The following is a 27,946-nucleotide window of genomic DNA, read 5'->3' as shown; positions in this document are numbered from 1 at the left end:
TAAACCATGGTTTTAGTGCACATAATACGATTGGGTATCAGTCACTTTTGAAACTGATATAATATCAATGTGTATTGACATGGATCGGACAAGTTTACCCCTGATATTTGTATAAATATTTGATTTTTGACTGTTTTACCCTTGATCCATACCGTTTCATCGCTACCATATCGGCATGATATCGGGATGGTGACTAGCAATACCGATACAGATCACCCATATCAATACTGATACCTAAACCAGAACTGAATCAAACTGAATCGAACCGATCTGGCTGATTTATATCGATATCGGTGGAGATCGATACCGATTCCGTATCAGTGGATCGGTATGGACAGGGGTAAAAATGAGAAAAAAAAATCAAATTTTAATGAAAACAGAGCCGATCCAGACCGATATGGCCGATCCGGATCGGCACCTATACCGATTACTAAAACCTTGGCTCCAAGAAGCCGGGGCAGTCTACCTATTGTGCAAATATCTCCATCCCCGCGCGATTTCACCGCCTTGTTCTTTTGAAACAGTACGATCAAGTACGAATTATGAACACGATTACGAGGTGAGCCGAGGACGAAACAGTCCTTGACAATGGACGACGAGTCCGCCGTTATCATCCAAGAAGAAGAAGAAGCATTATCTCTTCAGCGAAAGGAACCACCGAGGATCCATCGTCTTGAAGAGTCAGTAGTGAACAGGATTGCCGCCGGCGAAGTCATTCAGCGGCCCATCTCTGCTGTGAAAGAGCTCGTGGAGAACAGCCTCGATGCTGGCTCCACCTCCATCAGTGTCGTCGTTAAGGATGGAGGCCTGAAGCTCATCCAGGTCTCCGATGATGGCCATGGAATCCGAGTAAGCAGCCCATATATCACTAGAAAAAATCCCTCTTTTTTTTTTTTTTGAGCTTTCGTTGAAACATTTGGGTGATTTCCTTTATTATATGCAATTAGTATGAAGACTTGCCGATTCTCTGCGAGAGACATACTACTTCAAAACTATCGGCATTTGAAGACCTTCAGACCATCAAATCAATGGGGTTTAGGGGAGAGGCGTTGGCCAGCATGACATACGTTGGCCATGTTACCGTGACAACGATAACTGAGGGCCAATTGCACGGTTACAGGTGCGTTTTTTAGTTCAGAACATTACAATGTTCGTTAAATAAGAACCAGTTGAAGTTAATGATGGGATTTGTTCTTTGGTTAGAATCAATTATTGATGACTTTGAATTTATCCAGGGTTTCTTATAGAGACGGAGTCATGGAGCATCAACCAAGACCTTGTGCTGCCGTTAAAGGAACTCAGATTATGGTAAGGCAGTTTGCTTTGTATCGTTAAAAGTCCTCTTAAGCATTAAACAAGTAATTATCCAAGTTAATGTCTGATCTCTGTTTGCTTCAAATCCCTGATGCAAATAGCTTTTCATGATTTCAGATTGAAAATCTATTCTACAATATGGCTGCTCGGAGGAAAACACTGCAGAACTCTGCTGATGATTATTCCAAAATAGTGGATGTAATTAGCCGGTTCTCAATTCATCACACGAAAGTCAGCTTCTCTTGCAGAAAAGTCCGTATTATATTAACATTGTTCCGTCTCATTATTGTTTTTATGGCTGTATGGTTTGAAAGTAGAAAATTACTGTCATACTGTTTAGTAAAACGCTTTTGTTTTGTTAATATTATCTTATTTAGCATAGTGCGGCCAGAGCGGATGTTCATTCAGTTGCCACATGCTCAAGGCTTGATGCGATCAGGTCTGTTTATGGTGTAGCAGTTGCTCGTGATTTAATGGAAGTAGCAGCTTCGGATGATGATCCATCTGGATCAATCTTCAAGATGGATGGTTATATATCCAATTCAAATTACAGTGCAAAGAAGACAGTGATGGTGCTTTTTATCAATGGTATGTTTACTCTATATAATATTGAGGGTTGAATGATGGTTTTTATTCAAGGTCGATTATTCTTACAAGTCCTAATTTTCATCTACTGGGTGTCTGAGTAAAGTTCCAAATCATATAAAGGAGCCCAGAATAAGAAATTTTGGAATCCTTGTCAAACTATTCAAAAGTAGTTTCTTGTCTGCTTTTTTAAAAGAGTTAAAGAGATGTGCAACATATCTGAAAACACATGGGTGAAGAAGAGATGAAGAATTTTCAGAGTTGCGCTATATTGGGATTGCCTGTATTATGGTTTACAGTTAGCTAAGAATTTGGCAAGTTTGTTTAGATGGACTAGCAATGAATCCAAGGGGTCCATCCAAGTGTTTGATACTTGCTGCTGATGTTCTGAATCATGCAGTTTGGAAATCTTAAAACTTGAGTCTAATGTTGGGAGTTTTTAAAGCTTTCAGATGCTTTGGTCATTACTCATTAGTGTCTAAATATGGTGGGGCAACAATATTCTTATGTTTCTTTTTTGTTTTGTTTTGTTTTCTGCAGTCATGACCTCTAGTTAGTAACCTTTACTTTTATTAGGTATTTACTCTCGTGTTAGTCTTAATGCTGGGTTTCTGGGCTGAGCTGATGAAATTTGATATGGAGATAGACTTTTCTGTTATGTGTATATATAGTTGGAGTCAATGACAAAACCATAGGTTGGAAGCCTGGACATTTCTTCTATGTTTCCTTTTATTATGCTTTCTGTTGCTGGAAAATCTGGTTTGTGCTCAACCTTTTAGGCTATTGCTGGTGGAGTTTGAAAATTACTTGACGTGGCTTCTTCTTATTGTGGGTTTGCTACAGAAAATTATTTAAATTTCTGTCTATTGGTTGTTCCTTGAGCTGCTGTATTTTCTATATGGACAGAACAATTGACTCAAAGAAAAACCTTGCATTATTCAGTGGAGTTTGATAAGTTTGAATGGGTTCTCAATCTATCGGCTATAATGATTTTCTCTTATCTAAAGTTCTGAGTAGCTAACAGGTGCAGTTTTTTCTGTTTGGATCCTACTTAATAGTTTGACCTGAAACTTGGAATCCATCAGCTCTTACCTCTGGTATCTCTGTCTCTCTTCTTTTTTTTTGGGGGGGGGGGGGGGGGGGGTGGGGGTTACTCTTACTTCTAGTATATTATGCTTTTGCATACCAGTATGAGGAAAAGGAACTAAACATTGCATGTTTATTAGAGACAATGAAGAAAGAGTCAAAGGAGAAGATAACCATGGAGACTGGTGGCTATACAAGTTTACACGGAACTGGCATAATCAACATTATGGCAGGATAATTTTAGACAAAGATTTGAATGATAAAATTGCAGATGTCAAGGCCTGTTTGAAAGTTCAACTGCAAAAGGGCTTGTTCTGCAGGAAAACTTTTGTCTACATTTTTTGTAATCTATCAATGATGATCAGGAATGAGCACAGATCCTTGAAGGGGGATGGATCTCACTTGCGAAAGAAATTATGATGGTCAAATTTTTTATTTTGAGGTATTGATTTTGTCAGTTAGTTTGTCCAGCACCTCTTTGTAGTCTGGTTTAAGCCATGGAGGTGACAATGTGTCATTTTTTTACTTTGCACAGTTGTTTTCAATGGGTTGTGCCTCCATGGATTTTGAACAAATACATCTTAGTATTGAAGAAGAAAGCATTTGATTGGTTGCCAACCAAATTTCTTATGGGGGAAAAAGCAGTTTACACCATTGGTGCCAATGCACCCCATGTAGGACTAGGAAAAAAGGTTGAGGGGAAGCTTTTGGAGAGTCATGTTGGAGTTAAGAGACCTAGATGGATGGTAGAAATTTGAAGAGGGACTTGACACATTAGAAAAGAAAGCATGGTATGTGACTGGATGTCAATTATCCAGATCTTGGGAAAGAAATGAAGTGAGATATGCTGTCCTTGAGTTTTGTGGTGTCATATGATCTCTTGAGGGAAAACATGTAGTTTAAAGAGAGATGTATTTAGTAAGTTGAGTAATGGATAAATGAAGCATAGGTTAGGGAGTTTCATGAAACACAGATTTATTATTTGTGACAAATTGGATATACATATGTGAGGAGCTGGCAGGTTTTATAGATGTTTTCTTTGTGAGTACTGGGCACAATGATTACTAACACAAGCAAAGGAAAGACTTCTTCATATTATTTATGTTATCCGTTCGTTACTTATACTCTAGGGTGTCAATTGGTTCAGTTTTGGTTTCTTAGTTTGGTTCTTAATCGGTTCAGTTGTAGTGGACCTGAACCAAAACTGAACCAATCGATTATTAATTGGTCCAAGTTCCCAAGTAATCAGTTTGGTTACATGTTTGTTATCGGTTTCCACCTCCCGACCTCTCTCTGACCCCCAGAGTCCACAGCCACCATTAAGATACAATCGGCCGACTAAAACACCTGGTCTGCACACTGGTCAAGAGGATCAGCACCATCAATTTGGAGGCAGATCGGTTGCAGGCTTGCAGTGTTTCATCCAATGGCAGGAGACCATCAATGCCGTCAGGAGTGACGTATGGTAGAAGGTGTGGATGAACGAGGCACTTATGGCTTTGCTGCTGAGGCTTGATTTGGTGCTAGGGATATATCCGGTGGTGCTTGACCTGTGGAGAGCCTGTGGAGAGCATCTAGCTGTCAGGTGTTGGGGATGTAATAGATCCTGGATCCAGTGGTGGACGCCAGAGTCCCTGATGCCTATGGTTTCCTTACCAACTACCCCTTGTCACCCTCACCCCTCAGTTCCCAACTCCCTTGATGTGTTCTAAGTTAGAGAAGACCGTATTTATAGAACACAAACTCACAGGACAGAAACACAGCAATCCAAGTTAAGAAACCAGAGGACAGAAAATAGAAAGCTATGATATCTGAGTATCTAACGGTTGGATGGGTTGAAACTAGGGTCAATTAGCCTCTTAATATGTTGATCAGGCCTCCAAAAATCAAGCTGATCCACTGGTCGGATCTGCTGGAACAGTAGGTAGCAGAATTAGAAACTAAAGGAAGACAGAATTTAGAAACTGCAAAGAAACAGGAATAACTCACAAACCAGAGGTCAGATGGACCTCCAGTTCTGGTCGAAGGAAAAACCTATGGAGGAGAACAACTGGTCAAGGTTTGGGCCACATTCGGTGGATGGATTGACTGTAAGTCTGTAATAATATGTAACAGAAATAGAAACCTAATACATCAGGATGCTGCACCTGTTGGATGACCAAGAAATTACAGTCAAAGGACACCTAGGACAAGGGAAGTAACATACCAAAAGTTGGAATCAAACCACTGCCTGGATGTAATGGAAACCACCATGGAACATTGCAGCACAGGAAAACCAGAACAGAAGGTACCGCAGGAAATACTCTCTCTGTTGGCAGGTCCTATTGGTGGATCGATGGAGTCTCCCTCACACATACAAACAGAAACAATAATGATGGAAGACGATGGTCACGGTGCTACAGTTGATGTTTGTTGCAGGTGCAATAAAATATAAACTAAAAGTGAGAAGATGGAAGAAGAAGAAAGGGAGGTATGACCTGGCATCACCACCTCCCAACCTAGGATTCACCATCTAGGGTTGTTTTGTATCACCACAAGAATGATTGCTCCATTGAAGAAGATACTTTTTTTCAATACTCAAAACCGTGAGCTCTTGTGGCCCTTCTTCTTTATTTATAATGGTCAAAAGATATTACATGAATGGAAACTCCCTATGTGGGGTAGCTTGGCTGCCAAGCAAGTTTAAAAAAGAAACTAAACAATAAAATAGAAACTCCTACTTAGCCTAGCTATTGTCTAAGTACTATTACAAAATACAAAGAAATAGAAACTAATGAAAATAGTAACAAGAGCTTTAGAAACTCGAAGATCTTGGCTGCCTTGGCTGCTGCAATATCTCCCATGCCACCTGTCCATGTGGGGCCCACAAAAGATCTTCATGAACAGTAGCACGTGAGTACCGTGTGAACAGTCTTCTGTCTTCTTCCTTGGACTGCATCACCCCCAACTGCCAAGTTAGTTAAAACTTAAAAAGGAAAAACAATCAAGCAATCTAAGGATCAGAGTCATTCAATGAGTTGACTCAATACTTTTCAGATTCATAATATATATATATATATATATATGGGAAAAAGAGCTCTGTCCGGGAGTGTGGCCTACACCAGCACTCCCATGAATCTATCTCTCTCCTCTTCATATGAAAAGACACCTCTGCCCCTTGTTTTGAAGAGGAGAGAGAGACACATGGTAGTGCTGGCGTAGGCCACACTCCCAGACAGAAACCTACTTTCCTATATATATATATATATATATATATATATATGTTCCGTCAAGCAATCTGCCAGCTTGCTATTGATATCCTTGTTGAAGGTGAGCTTGGGGTGTGTTCAAAGTATTTTCTTCTTCAGCCCTTTGTTGGATGATTGTAGGGTAACCCTTATTTATTTTCGGTTTCAGTTTCAGTTTTTTTTATCGGTTCAAACCAATGAAAAATCGATGATCTACATGTTCAAAACCGAACTGTACCGATTAAATTTTTTCTGACAATAACCCAAACCGAAACCGAACTGCTAATGGTTTGGTTTGGTCCGGTGTGTATCAGCCAATTTCGGTTTTTGGTTCTGATTCACAATTGACACCTTTACCTATCCTTTAGCTTTTGTTATGTAATATCTGTCGAGGATCATCTTAACTTTTTGGCTTGTTAAGTATTCTCTATTTTATTTCTTACTGAATCTATTTTTCCATCAATTAAAAAATCTACTAAAAAGAAAAAAAGCTACACAACAAGGACACAAACATTTTTCAATTGTTGACATAGCAATAGGCTGTCTGACATGACAACCCTAAAACTCAACAGCTCATGATTGCAGGAAAAGTAGGAAAAGGTTGACAAAAAAAAGTACTTTTCCCATAAGGACAGCCATTATTCTGTGTCTGGTTGCTAGATACTTTTATTTTACATGGTAATGCGGGTTTTATGGCAAACCATTTTCGTTTAAAGTTTTCATCTCATTTTTTAACCATTCTAATAGAAGAATATAACATCATATGGACAGTATGACTGTAGTACAGTTTTCACCATTTTTTTTTCCACTTCTCATGCAATCAAACACACTAAACCAAAATCTTACTGCATTTTCAATTAACTTTACAAGGTACAGCTGTGAGGGGAGAAAAGTTTGCTTCAGATAACTTTTCACTCAACCAAACAGAGCCTACATGCAAACATTGTTCACATGTAATAGTCTTTTTTCTTTTTTCATGGAAAAGAAAAATACAGGGAGTGCGGTAGGGTGGAAATGTATTTCAGTGTCTAGCATGCATGGAAAGAGATCTCGGTCAAAACCAACCGAAACCACCGAGATATCTTGTTTTCGCAAGAAACTGAGACGAGTTAAGGTGGGAGTTTAAAAAGTACAGGCTTTCGGTTGGTTTCGACTGGTTTCGGTCGAAACTGGTTGAAACCCGTTGAACCAACCCAACCGGCATTTAAAAGTGACAAGTTTCGATTGAAACTTGCCATTTCTCGAAAGTTTCGATTGAAACACATACTGTCTCGGTGGTTTCAACATAGGGGAGAAAAGTTTGCTTCAGATGACTTTTCACTCAACCAAACAGAGCCAACATGCAAACATTGTTCACATGTAATAGTCTTTTTTCTTTTTTCATGGAAAAGAAAAATACAGGGAGTGCGGTAGGGTGGAAATGTATTTCAGTGTCTAGCATGCATGGAAAGAGATCTCGGTCAAAACCAACCGAAACCACCGAGATATCTTGTTTTCGCAAGAAACTGAGACGAGTTAAGGTGGGAGTTTAAAAAGTACAGGCTTTCGGTTGGTTTCGACTGGTTTTGGTCGAAACTGGTTGAAACCAGTTGAACCAACCCAACTGGCATTTAAAAGTGACAAGTTTCGATTGAAACTTGCCATTTCTCGGAAGTTTCGATCGAAACACATACTGTCTCGGTGGTTTCAACATAGGGAGTGGGAATTTGGCTCAAAAGTGTGGATTTTTTCGCACTGTTTATTTGTTTGGTGCATCTACAAGCTACATCAACTCTCTTAATCCAGTGTTTGAACCTCTCTTCTCAAAGGTAATAGTGTTTTCTACTCAAAAGTCAAAATTTCTGTACAACACTATTGAATACATGGTATAATTTGTTGAAATTTATATATGTTAGCACCAATGGCTCGATCTACGACTCTATAGAGGTAGATTTTTTTTGGTAGGCTCTGAAATATTCAGTGGTACACAACTCGTGGATTGGCATGGGAGAGCGAGTGTTGAGCACCTTAATGTTTTATTTGGAAAACATGTATTATTCAGTGTTCTTGTACTTTAACTTTATGTGAACTAAGTATTTATAATACCAGATTTACTGTATCCTTCAGCGTACACTAATAAACTTGGGTCAATAACCACAAGTACCATTTTTTGTGAAAATAGTTCATGCATTGTGTTTAGAATGCCAAAAATATGTTGTGTACAAAATTTAGGCCTAAAAAAACGATTTCTGGGCCTCGAAACCAGAGTCTCGAGTTGGCTGGAAAAAAGTACCAGGTTTTGACCTGGTTTCGACTAGTTTCGACCATATCTCGGTTTCTGGCTGGTTGAAACCTGAGATTTAGGACCTTGCTAGCATGTGAGGGTATAGACAGAATGAAAATTGTTGCATAGGTAAAAAAGGGAAGGTATTATGAATTTTTCTTACTAAGGCAGAAAGAGGGACCAACATATTATTGCTGGAAGGTAATTCTGGTTGAGATTCTCATACAAAAGGTATGCCATTGACTACGGATGCTTGACTTAAGAGATGGAAGAGGAATGACGATAACTAGTTTCTTTTCCTGGAGGAACCCTTAACCTTCACAGCCACAGTTCATTAACATTCTGACTTTTTTTTGGGGGGGGGGGGGGGTTGAATAAAAATGCAATACCAAAGAGAGGAGAAAAAAGGGAGGGGGGGGGGGGGGAGGAGAACAAACAAATAATTAACGAATTACAAGACCCTGCCTCTACAAAGGGGAATGCAAGGGCCTGGAGAAACAAAGGGGAAGTACCCCAACAAACCAAATGACCAAAGATAGCCAAGCACAACTGGGCAAATAGCCCAACGTAAAAAGCGCAAAAACTAGCATAGACAATCCGCAAAGCGCCGCTAGTTGCCTCGGCAGAGGACGTGGTTACAGATATCCCTACTTAAAGGCGTAACCTTCTCATTATTGGGAAAGGAATAGTCTCGGGGGATATGCTTCTTGGGATAAGGTGGGAGCTAAATATTCTGACTATTTTTCTGAAGGCAAAGTAGTGGAATTTATCTAGTTGGTAAAAAAGGTGAATTTTTTGAATGCAAAGCAGATTTTGTAACTTTTATTTAGCACTCTTTTCAATTTTTTATCTGTATTCTCTGTAAATTTTCCATAGTTGTCAAGGTGCAGCCTAGGCATCCAGGTGCCTTCTTGGGTGCAAGGCGACAACACTTTTTGTTTGATGCAGAAAAGGCATCTGCCTGGACACCTAGGTGTTGCCTTGAACAGCTTGGCATCGGCTTGTGGCCTTGTGACAGCACGCCTTATATTATATTAGTTTGTTGACAGTTCATGAGTTTATGTTGATTTATGTTTATTGTTGTGTTTATTATATGTTGTTTTCTCATATTAGGTCATTATTAGCATAATTATATCATGGGAGAGGGTTAGTTGACCCCATTAAGTTGGGATAAAGCTGAGTTTGTTGTTGTTGTTGTATATCATGGGAGAGGGTTCTCTGAGCAAGCGACATAGAGTAGCACACCAATGAGGTGTGCTGGAATGGTTCCGTATATAGGAGGCAGCGAGGTCATTTCATGTGAAGAGGAAAGAGATAGAGAAAAAAGGTGCTAGTGTACCATCCCCTCGGGGCTCAAAGACCCTTTTCCCCATATCATATTACATTGTTATGGCTTCTATGTTGAATATAAGCATAATTGTATAAAATTATTATTGCTGTATTACATATACTGTATGCCTAATTGTAGGTACTGCGGCCTCCGGATGTATCTTTCTCCGCCTTGCGGGTGGGATCCGTTGGTTCCCGTGTCCCCTTGGCGACAGGGAAATGGATTTATAGGTCTCTTTATAAAAAATGGGGGGGTTTGTGATCGTGCTTCATGCATCAAAATAAATGGAGTCGCCACCTAGGATTCAGGCCTAGGATCCAATGGGTGTAGCCTCCGTCTGGGGGAGGTGGAAAGGTCTACTTGATTCCATATGGTCTGGTCAGAGAGTGGGTACTGGGTAAGCGGTCAGATTATGAGAGTGGGATGGTATTAGCACCTCATCTCGCCCTGTTGAACCGGTCTTTCTACTAGATGCTAGATGTTGAATATTCTCCCTCGATGATGTATTATATATCGACATGTTAGTCTAAAATGATATACATCAAATACACATGCAACTTATAGATAAAAATTATTAATATGCATCCTACATGATCTACTTTAATAAATTAGAACAACATTACTATATACACTAATGCAAGGTTCTTTGATGATCTACATTGTACTGAAATGGAGAAAAAGTAAGAAAAAATTTACCTTCACACAAAAATGCTGAAAATATAAAGTATTGGTTGTCCCCCGGCTCAGGTGGAGATAGACGATCGGTTCACCTCCCTTTCATCAGATAGAGTGAGGGTAAAAGTGAAGATTTTGCTATTCAACTTCAGGCGGAATAGTGGTTGTAGACGGGATTGTCGCTACTTGTACTTGGACAAAGTAACGACTGTATATGGGACTTTCGTTACTCATATTCAGACAGGGTAATGGCTGTATATGAAACTAAATATAGGTTGGAAATGTGGAAAAGTAGGATTTCGGGTGATTCGACTCTCAGACAGCGTAAAGGGAGTCTAATTCATGGATGGGGGGATGACCAAAGCTTGAAAAAGAGGATAAAAGGGGTGGATGAGGGTGCATGGGGCCCGTGGATGGGGATGCCTCAAATGAGAGGGGGTCACCCCTATTCATAGGGGGACCCTGGCCATCCACGGATTTGTTAGTATGCTGATGCCCGCGGTGGCCCAGATTTCGACATTTTTTGGGTCGGTCCAATTCTGGAACGTGATACCAAGGATCATTCTTGTCCTGTTGTCGTCATTGCTAGGAGGGGTGGCAATTTCCAACGTCTACACTATCGCATCCAAAGCCTTGGGCTGCCTAGTTCCCTTGAGAACTATGAATTTTTCCATTCCATAGATTATAGCTGCTCATCAATACTATAATCTGCCTGTATTTATGTTTTTCATTTTGTGTCTGAGCATATGGTCACCTAATTCCTTAGGAAAATTATTTTCTTTGTGAAAAAATTATTTGTAATTTCCTTGGCCGAAATGAACTAATTTTCTCTTCCCCGTTTATTATTCCCTAGAATGTTTTACTTTCTAATTATCTGTTGAATATAATCTAGGGTTAAAGACACTTCATATATGGTATTCGATACCTTAACTATTCTTTGTTATTTCAGATAGATTGGTTGAGTGCAGTGCCCTTAAGAGAGCCATCGAAGTTGTTTATGCTGCAACTCTTCCAAAAGCATCTAAACCCTTCATTTATATGTCTATTGTACTACCACCTGAGCATGTGGATGTGAATGTACACCCGACAAAGAAAGAGGTAAAAATACTCCCCCCCCCCCCCCCAAAAAAAAAAAAAAAGTGACGGAGAAGTACAGATACTTAAATAACTGATCCATTGAATATGGTTGACATCCAGTGATTTGTGAATCTTCTGAATTCATCATACATGGATTTTCAGGTAAGCCTTCTGAACCAGGAAAGCATCATTGAGAACATACAAACTGCGGTGGAATTAATGTTAAGGAACTCCAACACATCAAAAACATTTCACACACAGGTACTTCCTATAAATTTTGTTAAATAGCTTTGGAACTGCTTTGAATTACATAATGAGACACATCTGGTTCTGGTCTCCTATGTTAGCTTCAAAAGGGTTAAGAAATGGGAAAATAACTGCCACTATAACAGGTATCTACAGTTTTTTTTCATGGATTTTGATAGCATAAAAGCTTCGGGTTCTAGACTGTTAGTCTAAAGAGATCAGTAGGGTGTGCAGGCTTGAAATGCTACAGGGTCTAGTTTTGTTGAAGTAACTTAGAGTTTCAAATGTGGCTCGGTAAAGGATTAGAATCATTGCCATTTATAGGGAATGTCTGCAAAGTTTGAGGTCAGCTTTTAGGCTTGCTGGAATAAAGAGCTTGGGTTTGGGTCAACTGAACACTTGTGAGGTAATTCTTAACATGCTGCGTAGGGTTTTGATCAAACCTAAAGAACTCAAATGCCGTTTAGTGTTTTCATTTCTACTTTACCCATCTTACGGTTTTTAGCAGCTCTTTTGCTGTTGTTGGGTTAAGTTTTAGAAGCAGAAGTAGAAGTGATGCTGAACTAGGGTCATGCAACAGTTTCAGAGAAGAAACTAGATCTGAATGTGATGCAGTGACGCTTGTGTGGGCCGGTTCGATCCCAATTGGAAGCCCAGAGTGAGAACCGGGTCCAAATTGGATTTTTTTATTCAGTATTATATTTCGGGTGCTATATTTTGTAATTGGAAATTTATTAGAATAGTTACTGTCGATTAGGAGGTTGGGTTAGTTTCTTTCTTTAAGCTAATCTTATGTTACCTTGTTTGAGTTGTTCTAGTTTTGTAGTTTTCTTTAATTCCTTTGGTAAACAAACCTACTAATGGGATTCAATTTCAACAAGCAACTAGCTGTAGAATCCTCTTACAGAATAGGACTGCAAGGTATGTATATAGGACATAATAGTTGAGGTTCTGATATCTATCATACTAGAGATCAGATTAGGTTAAAAACTGGGTTGAATGTCTTGGAGATAGTAGAATAGTTTCCAAAGTAGGATTGGAATCCAAATATCCAATGGTTAGATTAGATAATATAGCAGTAGTTCTGAAAATTAGAAAGTAGAACCAGAAATTAGAAAAACAAAGATATACAATAATCTAATCAGTAGATAAAGGTCAACTTCTGACTAACAGGAGTACTCCAACGGTTGAAAAGACTCTCAAATATCTCAGTTAACCGAGAGCTGGATGTAAAGATAATAGCCCTTGAAAGTTACGGCAAAAGGACATCAAAACAGGGGTGCCGCCAGTCTTGTTTGGTTGCAGGAAAACCAAATATATTTCTGGAACTGTTATGCCCTTATCAACAGTAGTGAAACACTTTAAGAAACCACCAGAACAGCAGTGAAGAAACTGAATTAAAAGTTGGTAAGCTTACTGGATATTGCAGACCAAGGTAGAAGAAAATAGTTTAAAAAAGAAAAGAAAAAATATGACTTGAGTTTCCCACTCAAGCCTCGACCAGTTCCACCAGTCAGCCTAGCATCCCACCTGGTAGAGTACTGCATCCATCACACACCCGTCCGTATCTCACAGACTAGAGGCAAAGAAAGCCAACATTCATTCAATTATTCAAATTGTTGGGGTGCTGCTTACAGCCTTATATATAAATTGGATCAGCCTCAAATCGACTTCCCTATTTAGTAGTGGAACAAAATTAGAAACTGACAGGAAAACTCCATATGCAGTCAAAGGAGTTTCCTTATTCAATGGGAAACTAAAAGAATAGAAACTAACAAAATAACAGGTGGATTTATAGAAAGAGTCTTGCCTGATTACAATATATTAACTTCAAAATATTACTAAAGACAAGACAAAATATGATCCTAAAATATAGGAATTTGATCCACAGGATATTACAACTTCAAACGGTTGGGCCCCACAAGAAGATCTCCCATGCAAACTTCATTGGCCTGACATTTTCCCTCTTGAAATTCAGAAATTTATTGGTCAACAATCTTCTAATAAATCCCCACGACTTGGGTGCTTAGCTGGATCAGAAAACCAAACTATAGGATCTGGTTTGGGTCTTGTTTGGCCCAAGAACTGGTACAAGGACAACCAAGGCCCACTGTAGGATGTTCTTCTTTTCTTCTTCCTTCTTCGATCTGCATCAGTAACCATTGATTGAGATGGGGAAAAAATGATTTGAGTAGTGAGTTTGTGGTGCCAAGGCATAGGCCTGCTGGCCGGGAGTGGTCCCTTCTCTCTCTTCTCTTTCTTCCTGCTCTCCCCTCTACATTGCTCCTATCCTTTCTTCCTGATACGGATCCTCTGATCTATCTTGATCAAGTGAGGCTCCCTTCTACTTTTATGGGCCTAAAATATGGGTAGTTAGGTTGCATGTATATAGCCATTGGTTGAACTGGTTCAATTTATAAACAAAAACACCAAATAAAACTAAGTATGGAACTAAAACAACTAATCCCGTATGCAACCTAATCACCCATATTTTAGGCCCATAAAAGTGGCCTATTACATAGAAAATCCATGGAACCAAAGGCCCAACATGTATAACCTTACCCTAGACTTATTCTCATCAAAATAAGCCTCTTTTGGTGATGTATCTGCATCATGGTCGTCACTCTAGGGCTACTCACCCCTTGAGTATCATCCCCTAAAGTTCCCTCTGTTGTGTGTTATTGATCTGAACCAGATTTAATATCCCCTTGTTCCGCCAGGACCTGCTTGCAGAGATTGATTTGTTTTTGGGTCATATAAGTTGGTTGTTTATTGTGGGTAATCAATAGATCTCCAATTATGACCTTCCCCCTAAAGTTTCAGCTCGTTAGAGCTCCCATTGATGACTTCTCTTATCTGAATCAACTTCATCTTGCCGCTGGTTTTCTTTTCTCCTATCGCAAGGTAGAAGATGAAGTGGTGAAGTGTATTTAAACATCACCATACATCTGTACCTGTCCTTTCCCCATTTTACCTCTCCCATCTTCCCTTATTCTCTTTTGTCCTTATTTTATCATCCCTTCGAAGTTTGTCATTGTTGAATAATTATATATCCCTCTTATATCCTTTGTTCTGCTAATCCAATAAATGCCCCCCCCTGAAAGTGCTATTTAATTACTAGATTGACATTACCTCTTTATAATTGGGCTATATTTCTTGGGCCCATAGTGTGATCCTAAACGGGGTTTTGAACCCGGGATTACAGCAGATCGTAGCATTAAAACCCATAATGGTTTGGGATTAATTTATTTCGATCTAAGTTGGCTTCTCTTTTCATATTGGATGAATGATGTAATAAGTTAGTTTGGAGCTTTCCTATTGGTTAGGTGATGGAAGATTTATTTCCTATTGGGTGAATGATGAAAGCTCTCTTTAGCTAATCACAGGCTCTTAGAGAAGCTAAATATATGTAATGGCCGTAGGCCATCCACATTGATTTGAAGAAATAAGATATTCAATTTTCTGAATGTTGTGCTGTGGATTCAGTGGTGTTACCTGGTGGATTCTGGGTGTACTTGGTGGATTCCAAGTAAAGCTAAGGTGCAAACCTTAGTGAGTAGATTCTCTTCACGGATTTGGTGGATTCCTGCCCCCATCCATCCATCCATCCATTAACTTATTTAATTCCTGGTTCTTACAGCAGTTCTGTTCTTGTTTCAAGTTTTCCTTATTACGGAATGATTGTTCCAGATCTCAGACCAGCTGCCATATCTATCCATATATCCAGTCATAAACTTCTTATTTAATTCCTGGTTCTGTTATCGATTTACAGCAGTTCTGTTCTTGTTTCAAGTTTTCCTACTTACAGAAGGATTGTTCCAGATCTCACAGTCCAGCTGCCAGATCTTACTAAATTCTGTGGGTCTGATCAGTCATCAGGACAGACCCATCAACTGAAATTTGAGCTTGATTTGATATATTTAACCATATCTGCTGTTAATTTTCTGTTCTGGTTCTTTCCCTATTTCCAGCAATCCTGTTCCCACTGGATCTTCCCTGATTTGGGATTACTCTTCATCAAGACGCCCCCCATGCTGGTAAAGGCTGTATCCGTGATCCTGATGGCCTAATAGTATTCATGTCTATACCATTTTATCCTTTTGGATCACTTGAATGAATTCAATGGAGTTTTGCCACATAGCTGATTTCTTACAGCATGTTGAAGGAGTGACATAAAAATTCTTAAAGTTGTTCACCGCTACATTCATAGAATACATGCGAGAATTTGTTCTTTCCTTTTGGATTGGTCATCACTTTCGAATAGTTTTTTGGTGCAATAACTTTCTAGTAGTTTAAAGGCTTGGAAGCATGGTTCAAAAACTCCTCTCGAACAGCCATCTCGACCAGGTTGAGTTTTCTGAGTTCTCGAGATCTCGAGATCTCGGCGAGACAGTGTACTTTTTTATTTTTATTTTTTTTCGGTACTATGTTTTGGTGGGGTAATGGCCACAGTTGGCTCCAAAACTTTAAGGGAAGCTTGTTTTAGTCTTAATAAACATATTTCAAGCTTCAAATTGGAAAAAATAACACTCAATTTGATGTTTTGGATTTGCACCCTTTGTTGGCAGTATTACTGTCCCAAGTACAATGAATAATACATAGTACACTATGCATATTAACTATTCTCAAGTCCCAACAATATAATACTATGACTCTGGGAGTACTGAGGAGGTCGAGATTCTCGAAATATTCGTGATTTCTCAAAATATTCGAAATCTCGGTAGAGTTTTTCGAAACATTGCAGTTTTTGTATTTCGCATGCTATCTCGTCTCGACCAGGTCGAATTTTCTGAGATCTCACCGAGGTCTCGGCGAGTTTTAGAACTATGCTTGGAAGTTTAGGATTTGGAGAGGGCTTCTGATTTTATCTTGTGGAACAGTAAAATTCATGTATAAAGCTTACATTCTTTTGTCTGGGGCATTCCTTCTGCAATTGTGAACTGATCACCATATATCATAGACTTATTCATTATAATTCCTTGCTACTGAAGGAAAAAATAGGTTTTGTACTTCTCGCTATCTCCAATAGGGGCATTTCAGTTTTCTGTGGTTGAGATTATTCAATCTTTGATTTCGTCTGAGATTCCTCGTGTTACTTGTCTTCCATTCTTTGGCTGATAGTCTTCAATTATCAAGAAGAGTGTATTTTGGCTTTTACTAAATGAGATCTGTGGATTTTCCATCTCAAGAACTTGGGCTATTCCAACTCTCTATAGTATCTAATTTTATATAGAAAGATGCTGCATCTGCCATATAAATTGAGGACCAAATTTCCTCCTAATGAACATTTATGAGAATATGCTTATGTTTCTCAATCATTTCCTTGTGGGATGCAGTAATATTAGTTGTGATCCATATCTGCATTCTGTATAAATGGTTCATGTCAGGCATTGAAATCAGATGTTGTAAATGGTTCATGACATGCATTGAAACTAGATGTGCCTTTTTCTTGGATTTTCAAAATTTTTGTCACAGGTTGACTCTAATAAACGATTTAGCAAGAAAAAGAGGGAAAATATGAAACAATGAAATGGCCTTTGAACTTCCTGGATCTAATATTTTTTCGCATGCACCTTCCTGGATCTAATTTTTTTTCGCATGCATCTTCTGCGGTTTACTAGATTGAAATGTGTTAATCTTGCCTTATATAAAATTTCTTTGCACCTTCCTGGATCTAATATTTTTTTCTCATGCACAAGACAGACAGTATGTCCCTCTACAGCTGGTAGTCTTGGTTCAAGCCGGAATACTCAGCTTAGTCCATCAAAGGATGGTATGGAGATGTAGCAAATTTCTTGCTGTTATGCTTAGCATAGCAGTTATTTTTTATTTTTTCGTTATTTATGTGGGTAATATTCCTTCTTTATAGATTATTTAATTTTCCTTCATATAATTATATAGGATCAAGATCTCAGAAAGTTCCAGTCAATAAATTGGTCAGAACAGATTCACTGGATCCCAGTGGAAGGTTGCATGCGTACTTGCAAGTAAAGCCTCCTAGACAACCTGAAGGGAAAACTGACTTGACCACTGTGCGGTAGGACCTTGTTCTATAGTTGTTCCAAATTTAATGATTTTAGTTTTGTTGGTAGAATGAAATTTTGAATGCTATTCTCATAACATATGAACATTTGACATTTAAAAGGAAAATCTATCTTGGGGAAATCAAAGTGCATCTATATTTCAATTCACTGGTTTGTCTTTCAGATGGTGAAATGAAGCTGTAAGACAATAGGATACTTAGCACTCAGAATCTGCCAGGCCTCTCTGTTCTTTGTCATACATATCCATCAAGCAAGCAAATGCTGTTTGTTAGTTTCTGAGATAAATAAGTTAGATTTCATGACATATATAGTTTGTACATTTTCCTTGCTGGCTATCTGAGTATCAAAGTTTGCATTAAGAATTCAACTAGAAATTTACTAAAAAGGAAAGGTTGTAGGATTAAGCGCTTGCCAGTCCCCCAAAAGACGCATTGTGAGGGAAGGTGTAACTTTAATTCCTTATTGCACACCAACCAGCGCGCATCGCTCCCTCGCCCGAGCCGGGATCTGGGCAGGGCATTTTGGGTCACTTCCAACAAAGGTTTCCCTAGAAGATGGAATTTAAGGCTCTATTTCATTTTCAAAATGAAAGACTTGTGGTTTTACTCTAGATTTTAGATCCCTTTAAATATAGAACTTGTTCTACAAGAAATCCAACAAAACCAGAACTCAGTTCTTAAATTTGGACTGGGCATCAAACTGACAAGGGTTCTGGTTCTGGCTTTTTTTTTTACCGGACAAACTTCTGTTTAAAAATGATTAAAAACATATACAAAAAAGAAATAAAATATCAATGAGCAACAAGAGCTTGAATCAGCAAAATGGTAGATGCATTAGTGCTTCAATATTTGGTTTAGGTTAAAATACCCTTAGGCATACATTAAAACATATGATTTTTACCTATGCAATCGCTAAACCAAACTAACCGATTTTCTTCCAGTTTTTACCTTAGGCAGTTCACAGAACCGGAAAAAGAGATCAGTTCCTGTTTCTTCAGGCTCGACTGCTTGTCCCGCCCAGTGATAAAAACTATGCCAGAACTTCTAGTCTTGGGCTTGTTTTGCTAGTTTCTTTATGATAAACCTTGGCTTCCATGTTTGCATAAGTACCTCCATATTTGCTGCGTCGATAGGATTGGTTTCCCATTACATTGAATTTTTTGGTCATGATTAAGTTATGGGAAAATTGCCACTTCACGGCCGAACTAGGTGATTCTTTCATGGAAGAATGATAAGATGAATCTGAGCATTGGATAAAAAGAAAAACATCTGAATTGGGCCCGAGTCAAATTCTGGACTCAACTTCAATCAAATACCCTCCCACATAGACCTAGATTTGTGTGTGTGTGTGTGAGAGAGAGAGTCTTTTAAACCAATGAGTTTATCTTTTAAACCAATTAGAGTCTGAAAAGAAAATAACAAACAAAATAAAGCAAGAAATTCCCTCCTTGCGTGAGCCAAAGTGGAGTTTCGTAACTATCTAGGTAATTGACATAAAAGGAAACTAAACTGAATCAGATCTGGAGATGGAGTATCTCACCCTGAATAATAATAAAAAATAATAGAAATAGCTGCCTAAAACTACTCCCACGATGGGATGAAGATAAAAAAGGACGTACCCAGTGCACGAGGCTCCCACTACTGCAGGGTCTGGGGAGGGGCATATGTACGCAGCTTTACCCCCCACTTCACAGAGGCTGTTTCCTTACTCGAACCCGTGGCCACCAGGTTGCAATAGAGCAACCTTACCCTTTGCGCCGAGGCCTGCCCTCACGATGGGATGAAGATAAGGTTCCTAAAATTTAGGAATCCTATAACCACCAGCCATACAAACCTTTTCATATGCATGTTGTAATATGGTTAATAAAATAGGGCTGGAAATTAGGGATAATATCCCAAGCTATTTTAACAAGTAGAATAATAACTAAAATAGGAAACTAAGTGTCCTAAACAACCCCATGATCCTGGTTTTAAGAAAAACAGAAAATTCCATGCAAAATCTGGTTCATAATGAACTAAACCAAACTCAAATTGAACCACATCAAACCTGGTCCGGCATTAACTTGTCCACAAAATTTGAGCCCCATTCAACATGCCATGTGGGAGTTTTTTGGCCGACCAGATATAGTCACCTGTGTACATTTACATGTTTGTTTCACTCTCCATCCCTCACCTGCAGATCTGCTGTAAGACAAAGAAGGAACCCAAAGGAATCTGCAGATCTTACTAGCATTCAGGAACTTCTAAATGACATCGACGGTAATTGTCATTCTGGTAAGTTGATTCCTCTCTCTCTCTCTCTCAATAATGGTAGTTTTCTAAATTGGTTCTTATATTAAACTTTCTTTTTTTAACTGAGCTTTTCTGTTTGTAGGTTTGCTGGAAGTTGTTAGACATTGCACGTACATTGGAATGGCAGATGATGTTTTTGCACTACTTCAGCACAATACTCGCCTCTATCTTGCTAATGTAGTGAATTTGAGGTAATTTGTGTTGTCTATGTTTCTCATGGTAACCGATGTATTGAAGTAATCTAGCTATAATTTAATATGGAGAGATTCGCCGGTGCTTGCTATACTATTTTTAAGAGTGTTGTGCATCTTGGAACAGATAAAAATGGAAGATAGAGCTAATTTTCTTTACCCTATAGGCTTCTGATACTATTAGCCTAAAATTCTTTCTTGGGTTCCTAGAACTGATCCATAGGGATTCCAAATAGCTGTTGCAACTTGCACATTTTGTTTTTCGCTTGCCCTGCTTGCTTGTTTAGACTTGTTGATAAGCTACATAATACTTTTTCATGGTTTAGCTTGTTTTTTCTTGATTTCTTGCCTCGAAGTGCTAAAGTGATTTTATTTATTGTAAGATTCTTCATCTTATGTTTTTGCAGCAAAGAACTCATGTATCAGCAGGTTCTTCGTCGATTTGCCCATTTCAATGCTATACAATTAAGTGAACCAGCACCCTTGCCTGAGCTATTAATGCTGGCACTTAAAGAGGAGGATCTAGATCCAGAATGTAGTGAGAACGATGATCTGAAAGAGAAGATTGCAGAGGTAACTTAATTTTCCTCTTTAGATCATAGTTGGAAAACCAGGTTTTGACTCGGCCGAGTCACCCGAGTCGAGTCAAAATTTTGGAAAACCTGGTCAAGAGTCATGTAGACTCGGCCAAGGTGAAAAATGACGCAACTTGGTATTGACTCGGCCGAATCAAGCAAGACTTGGTTTTTTAAACCAAGTCACTTTTAACTAGGCGAGTCTAGTCAATTTTTAAATACATAAATGCTACTTGACTTTTTTTTGGGTACTATAAATACTCTACTTGATTATGAGTGAATATATCAATAAATATAATAACTAACAACTAATAAATGTAAATCTAAATGTGTAAAACAATAAAGACCAAAAATGCTTATCACAATTTCACAACTAACGTTTGGATCTCTCTCTCTCTCTCTTCTTGGAAATTGCCATGTAGCATTTATAATTCTGTATATAAATGAAAAGAAGCCATCTCTCTCTCTCTCTCTCTCTCTCCACATTGCAGTCTTCATCATCCAATCCATAACAATGTAGCATTTATTCTTATTTTTTAATAATTAAAAAAAAAATGACTTGGCTTGACCAGGTTTAACCAGGCCAAGTCACCAGGTTTTCTAAAAGGCTAGTCGAGTCAGAAAACCTGGTTTTCCAACTATGCTTTAGATTTGCTAGCTTTTTGTCTTTCTTTAATGCATCTTTCATCATCTGTTATCATTTATTTCCTTCTACTATCAAGTGTATGGAACTCCAGAACATAGTAAGCCTTTCATTGCATTAGTTCTCCTTCAAGAGATTATTGTTTGACTCTAACCATCATTTTGCACAAAAGCAAAATATGATGCTTCTATAGTGGCTTAAGTTATTTCTCTCGATCTAATGCAATCTTAATCAAATCTGGCACTCAATAAAATTGTATTTTCTTATTAGAGTTTAGTGGAAGTGTTAAAGGTCGGAAGTATGAGAAGGCATTGATGTAGTCCTAGGTAGGAGAAGTCCCACTAGGAGCCAGGGGAATAGAGTTACCTAACAAGGCTGGCCGATTGGGACAGATTAGGCTAATTAGGGCAGAAATTAGGGTTAGGGTTAAATAATGGTAATGGGGTTTATAGGGTTTTAATATGCAGGTTTAGGAGGCCTTAATGGCATAAGGATATTAGGGTTTGGAAGGGTTTTAAAATTCTGCAGTTGGGCAGAATCGAGTTGCAGGGTTTTTGGTTTAATGGAGTGGGGGAATGGAGAGGTTATAGGGGAGACTAAGGGCTAGGGTTAAGGGCGAGTGTGGGGAGTGATGTGGGGAATGTAGGCTGGAAGTAGGGTTTGAAAGTAAAGGCTAAATCTGGAGTTATGGGGGAATCCTAGTGGAGGTAGGAGTGCAGGTTTAATGGAGAATTAGGGTTTGATGGGAGGAGGGGATTGTAGATTAGGTCTAAGTGGAAGAAGGTTTAAAATAAAAACAGATTCAAACTCACTGTATTGCAGGAACAATGGCAGCAGCTTGATGATTTGAAAGAACCTCCCGATCTTCACAATGCAAGGAGTCGCAAGAGTCCACCTACCCTTCACCACCTTGAGATCCACAAGGATGTAAACACTCACAAAGGAGCAGAGGCAGCAGCACGTTGGCAGCAACAAAGCTTGAAAAGCAGGAAAATTTTATGCAGGAAATAGTGGGGGAGCCTGCCCACGATTGTCTTAGTTATAGCTTTAAAAAGGGCCAAAGGCCTTACAGATATTCAGATCTGGATTAGGAATCCCAGATCTGATTCCTAGTTACAAAACAACTCCACCCTCTTAAAATCGTGGAGGGGGGAGACTAAAACAAAGTTTAAACAAAAATATAAAAGATGCTCTAAGAGCCAATAGGAAAGAGTCACTTAAATTGGACCATTGGTTGGACCGGTTCAATTTAAGAGCTCAAAAAAAATAAGTATAGAAAAAAAGAGAAAGGCTCCAACACAAAAACAGCCAAGTTAAGGCTTCTTCTTCTTTCTAATGCTTGGACCTGCATCAGGCATACTTCTGAGTTTTGGCAGCATACCATACAATGTCATGTTGTTTTTGGCAGCATATCATACAATATCACACTATTATCAGTAACGAAGTTGGCCGTGGACAGTCCAGAAAATTATTGTTTTATTTTTGTTGTAAATCCAAAATTATCCTATTTGTTGAAGAGTATAAAAAGGAAAACAAAACATTTAAAGAGTTCAATCCCTTTCTCACCTTCTGCTCCTGTTCAACTCAGGAGGTCTTCTATTGTAATAGTAAAGCGGCACATACTAGGGGGTAGCGACTGTTTATCAAAAACGCATGACTCTGCTAAGCGGTAACGCTATGTATAGAGTCTGACACCTTCCTGCCTGACTGTTCTCTGCATGTTTGCTCTCCTTCTTTCTCATTCCTGAATCAGGAGTCCATGAATTTGAGCAAAAGCCATATTCAAGAAATTTTCCTCCCTGGGGGGGGAGGGATCCCAGTTTGCCAAACCAGGATTTCTATTCCTCCTACTGGACGACCCAGCTTATGATGGACCGGGGCAGACTGCAATTCTAGTGAGGTTAGTCCTCTGTTCTGACCCGATTGGAGGCTGGGGAAAGGGCACTCTTTCAGAAAACCCCACCTAAAACATATGACAGCCCCCAGTCCTCTTCCAAAATTTTCCCTTTCTTTAAGAGAAGTGGATCACAATGAATTAAAAACAGATGTAATTGTGAATCTAACCGTACCAGGCCTGCGTACTGACCTCGCCAATGGGTCCTATCCGCGAGAATGCTGCTCAAGTGGTCGAGGTCTTGATGCCATGAGCAATCCCCAGATGGATACATTAGTTTGAGTCTTCTTTAACTGCTTTATTACTTCATTCCCCTAATATGTTGTCCTTCATGAATGTGGCACTTGTATTGAGGAAGGTCTCATCTGTATCGAGGAGTCTTGGAGTCCATGCAGTTCCCTGAGACGAAACTACTGTCAGAGAGGGAGGGCTAAAGATGGGGAAGGAGGAGAACCGGCAAGGGATTATCGAACAAGAGGATGAGCAAGGCACCAGAAAGGACTATGGGTATAGACTATATAATTAAATAGTTTAGCAGATGAAACTGAGTAATTTGGCTCTGGTAACCCATACTTGACTAGCCAGGCAGACAAAGGATGATGCAGATAAGTCACATAATGGGCTTATTTTATTGGAAATAAGCCTTGGGTGGGGTTATGTATGCATTGAGCCTTTGATTACATGTGTTTTCTTTGTAATGGACCACTTTAATGGGCCTAAAATGTGGGTACAAGGAAGGCATACGGGATTAGGCTTAGTAGTAGCTTATTTTCATATTTCCTAGGTTTATTTAAGAGTCCTTTTATATTTCTAAGTGGAAGTCCAATTTTAGCCACTAGAGTATCTCCTAGATTTTAGTATTTGTCTTTTTGAATTCCAAGGCAGCATAAGTGTCTTCCTTTATCAGTTTTCAAAGTCTTGTTTGTTGTTCCTATGTCTTGGGAACAACTTTCTAGGTCTTGGGGATAGGTCCAATGTCTAGGAATTGTTATCTATGTATAGGGAATTCCAAAGGGGTTTTGGAATTTTAAAAGTCTCTTAATGTTATTGTGGTACTCAAGATTTTCATCTCTATATAATGCAAGTCCTTGCTGCTCTCAGAGGCAACCCAGAATTTTGAAAACAAAAATCCTCTTGTGAGAACCCTTGTGAGAAACAAGAGCTGTGAGACTCAGCAACCCAGGTGGCCAGGTGGGACTCCTACGGCTGGTACATTGGTGGGACTCCAGCTCTACAACCTAACTATCTATTTCCATACCTACCTATTCTCTTCCAGATTCAATCTTGGCTTGCTTACCCTCTCGGGTATCAAAGGACCATGCATCTTTTTTACATTTACGATGAAATTTCCCTGCCACCCTTGGTGGTATAGTAGGATGGATAGCAAAGCCGCCTTCGGCCCTTCACTTAGTAAGCCCCTCTTCGATCCTCAACTGAATTACGGCCGAAATCCATAAAGGTGTGAAAACCGTTTCTCTTCCTATGTTCAGATCAAGAGTGAAATGAAACAGTCCTTTAAAAGAAAGCTCCTGGGGTATTATTTTGTCATTGCTGTTATATTGTTTCACTGAGGTCATCTTTCTGCATAACTTTGTTGCTTGTAGTACATTGAATCTCTATATTCAGGCTGCTGCTATCTTCCCTTTCTGTAATTTTCTAATAACCAACATGATGTTTTTCTCTTCCATTTTTTTTTTGTATCTGTTCATACAGATGAACACTGAGCTGCTCAAGCAAAAGGCTGAAATGCTAGCGGAGTATTTCTGCATTCATATTGATCAACAAGGGAATTTGTCCAAGCTTCCCATCATACTTGACCAGTACACTCCAGACATGGATCATGTCCCAGAATTTGTATTGTGTTTGGGGAATGACGTAGGTCCTAATATATTCTTGTTTGTGGTGATAGTTTTTAGTTATTTATTGACGGTGATAGTGTTAACCGGTGTCTCTTTGTTATGCATCATAAACTATGCACTAGTTGATACAACGGGTTTCCTTGGAATCGATATTTTTTGAAGGGATTTTCTTATTGACACCCCTCAAGGTGTAATATAATTTGTAATTTGCTAGTGTCATTTCACATGTGTTCTTCAAAATGTGCATGACAATGAAATTATGATACGTCACTTTCAAATTATTTTTTAAAACCCTTTTATACCACTATCTTCAACAACTTTTGGGAATCAGACAATGAGGCAATTAAAAGAAGTTGTCAAGCACTCAAGCTAAATACACCTATAAAGATGTCATTCAGACACTCCCTTTTTTAAATAAATAATTTATTGTCTCTAATTATATTTTCAGAAACCAATTTGATTCACAGTTTATAACAAGTACTTATAATAATACTGTCTTAGAATAAATAAAATTTATTTTCATCACTGTATTAGTTATTAAGAGAGCCTACTGTATTTTCTGAAGGTTAGTTTGTAGACTTGTAACCAGAAGCACTTCCATAGAGACAGACGACTAGACAAGAAAACTTAAGGGAATTACTTTCGAAACAATCATGTAACTTTCTCCTTAATCATTATATTCCTCAATGAATCACAGAGAGTTTGTATATAGATTTAACACAACTTTGATTACCTTATGATGGATTTCTTCTAGCATTGACACTAATGGCAGTTAATGGAGTTTACTGGTGGTCATCTTTGTAGGTTGATTGGGAGGATGAAAAGAATTGCTTTCAGACAGTTTCTGCTGCTCTTGGAAACTTTTATGCTATGCATCCTCCTCTCTTGCCAAATCCATCTGGCGACAGTTTACAATGTTACAAGAAGGGGACAAAGCATGACGATATAAAAAATGGAAGAAACAGTCCTAATAAATTAGGTGAAAAGTGTAATAACGTGCTGATTATATTATAGGTTTTCTTTGGTGGATATTGGTGTGTTTTCTGTTTGAGCTGTTTGAAATCTTTACTCTTCATTTCTGGTTTCGTACAGAGAATGATGCTGTCATGAAGGATGAGTATGACAATGAATTACTTTCTGAGGCAGAGACTGCATGGGCCCAGCGTGAATGGACCATCCAGCATGTCCTGTTCCCATCCATGAGGCTCTTTCTCAAGCCACCAAATTCAATGGCTACAAATGGAACTTTTGTCCAGGTTCTTTCTTATTTACTCTTATTATCATTAACCATCTGATATATTCCATCCTTTTGGATTGTGAAAGTATGGAAAATAGTTTAGAAATGACTCCCAACTTTATATGTTGAACTTACCTAGAAATCTGATTCACTGGAATCTTCTGCGGTTCTGCTTCGCAGCTGAAAAGGTTCCACATTGTAGGCCGCATGACCCTCTACTAAATATAGCAAAATTTTTACCTAAATCTCATATCATGTGGCAAAAGAATTGCCCTCTTTTCTAACCATGCTTGTAGTAGGAAGAGGAAAAGTCCAATACGTGGCAGACCATACAGTCGAGTCACACTCATGAAACTTGAAATTTTAGTCTGGAGCCAATCTGCTGTGCAGATTGACCATATCATCACTCCAGCTCACTCTGAGTGTCAACTAGAGAAATTGATTTGACTCACCTAGGAAACATCTGTTATTTCCGAACCCATTTTTCACATCCTCAATACCCTAGTTAGCTTTTGTGTTTTCCTTGCAATACTACCTTTGCATTTTGAAATATATCAGGACCCTTAATTGGATTATTTATTCAATAAATTAGAATTAAAGATAAGTAGCACTACTACCGTGCATCCCGTTATTTATGGTACCTTGTAAATCAGTAAATCAGTATTTAATTTTGTTATTCAACCCTATTGCCGTCTCCCCCCTGGTGGCAAGGAAGAACCTTTAGTTTATAGTAGAATAATAGAACTTCTGATTGTTGGAATAATATTCAGCTGTCATTTTTGATAGGTAGCTTCCTTGGAGAAACTTTACAAGATTTTTGAAAGATGTTGAACAAATTTTGCTGAAATCTGGAGAACCTGAGAAAACTTTGTCGGGTCATAGTGCAAATTGCATGAACATTCACAGCAGATAGACAATCTGCCACTCTGTATATCACAATGACTGTATACTATGACAATCTAAGTTGCTCTTTTTTAGTTTTTTGGGTAACATGTAAGTTGTCCTTTTAATGTATTCCCCCTCCCCTCCCCCCAACATTAGCACTGAAATAGGTACAGCCTCAAGGGCAACTACATCAGAAATAATAGAAGGGCACAAGAAATGTACAGGACTGAGGAAATAACCTCCTTTGCCAATAGGTGCACCACAGAGTTGGATACTCAGTGGTACAAAGCAGATTGAGATATGGAGATGGGCCTTTAGTAACTCTGTTTGCAAAGTTTAACCAGTCTGTATAATCGCCAATGGCCACCATTAGAGTAAGAACCTCCCTCCCTTCTTTCTTTTTTTTCTTTTTTTTTTTTTTTTTTTTTTTTTTTTTTTGAGAAATAGGAAGATAGCCAGTTGATTACACCCATTGCATCCCCTTCAATGACCAATTATTGCAGTCCCAGCTCCAAGGCCAATCC

General features: G+C 38.8%; 1 protein-coding gene across 2 annotated transcripts; it reads left to right on the top strand.

The window, feature by feature from the left end:
- Positions 1 to 521: 521 nt before the first annotated feature.
- LOC122658206 (DNA mismatch repair protein MLH1) lies at positions 522 to 27,531 on the top strand. 2 transcript variants are annotated; one of them, XM_043853116.1, is made up of 16 exons: positions 524 to 849; positions 948 to 1,120; positions 1,236 to 1,308; positions 1,432 to 1,566; positions 1,692 to 1,902; positions 11,430 to 11,578; positions 11,720 to 11,818; positions 17,507 to 17,576; positions 17,705 to 17,840; positions 20,026 to 20,120; positions 20,221 to 20,329; positions 20,737 to 20,902; positions 25,155 to 25,316; positions 26,105 to 26,279; positions 26,393 to 26,556; positions 27,324 to 27,530. In XM_043853116.1, exons 1-16 carry the CDS (start codon positions 589 to 591, stop codon positions 27,366 to 27,368), a joined length of 2,223 nt encoding a protein of 740 aa, XP_043709051.1. In that variant the 5' UTR covers positions 524 to 588; the 3' UTR covers positions 27,369 to 27,530. The 2 variants fall into 2 exon arrangements, with proteins under 2 accessions (XP_043709052.1, XP_043709051.1); XM_043853117.1 differs by lacking the exon at positions 25,155 to 25,316 and having other exon boundaries at positions 522 to 849; positions 27,324 to 27,531.
- The last annotated feature ends 415 nt before the right edge of the window (positions 27,532 to 27,946 follow it).

This window comes from Telopea speciosissima, chromosome 4 (genome assembly GCF_018873765.1).
Source record: "Telopea speciosissima isolate NSW1024214 ecotype Mountain lineage chromosome 4, Tspe_v1, whole genome shotgun sequence".
NCBI lineage: Eukaryota > Viridiplantae > Streptophyta > Magnoliopsida > Proteales > Proteaceae > Telopea > Telopea speciosissima.
This window is presented reverse-complemented; position numbering and strand designations above follow the sequence as displayed.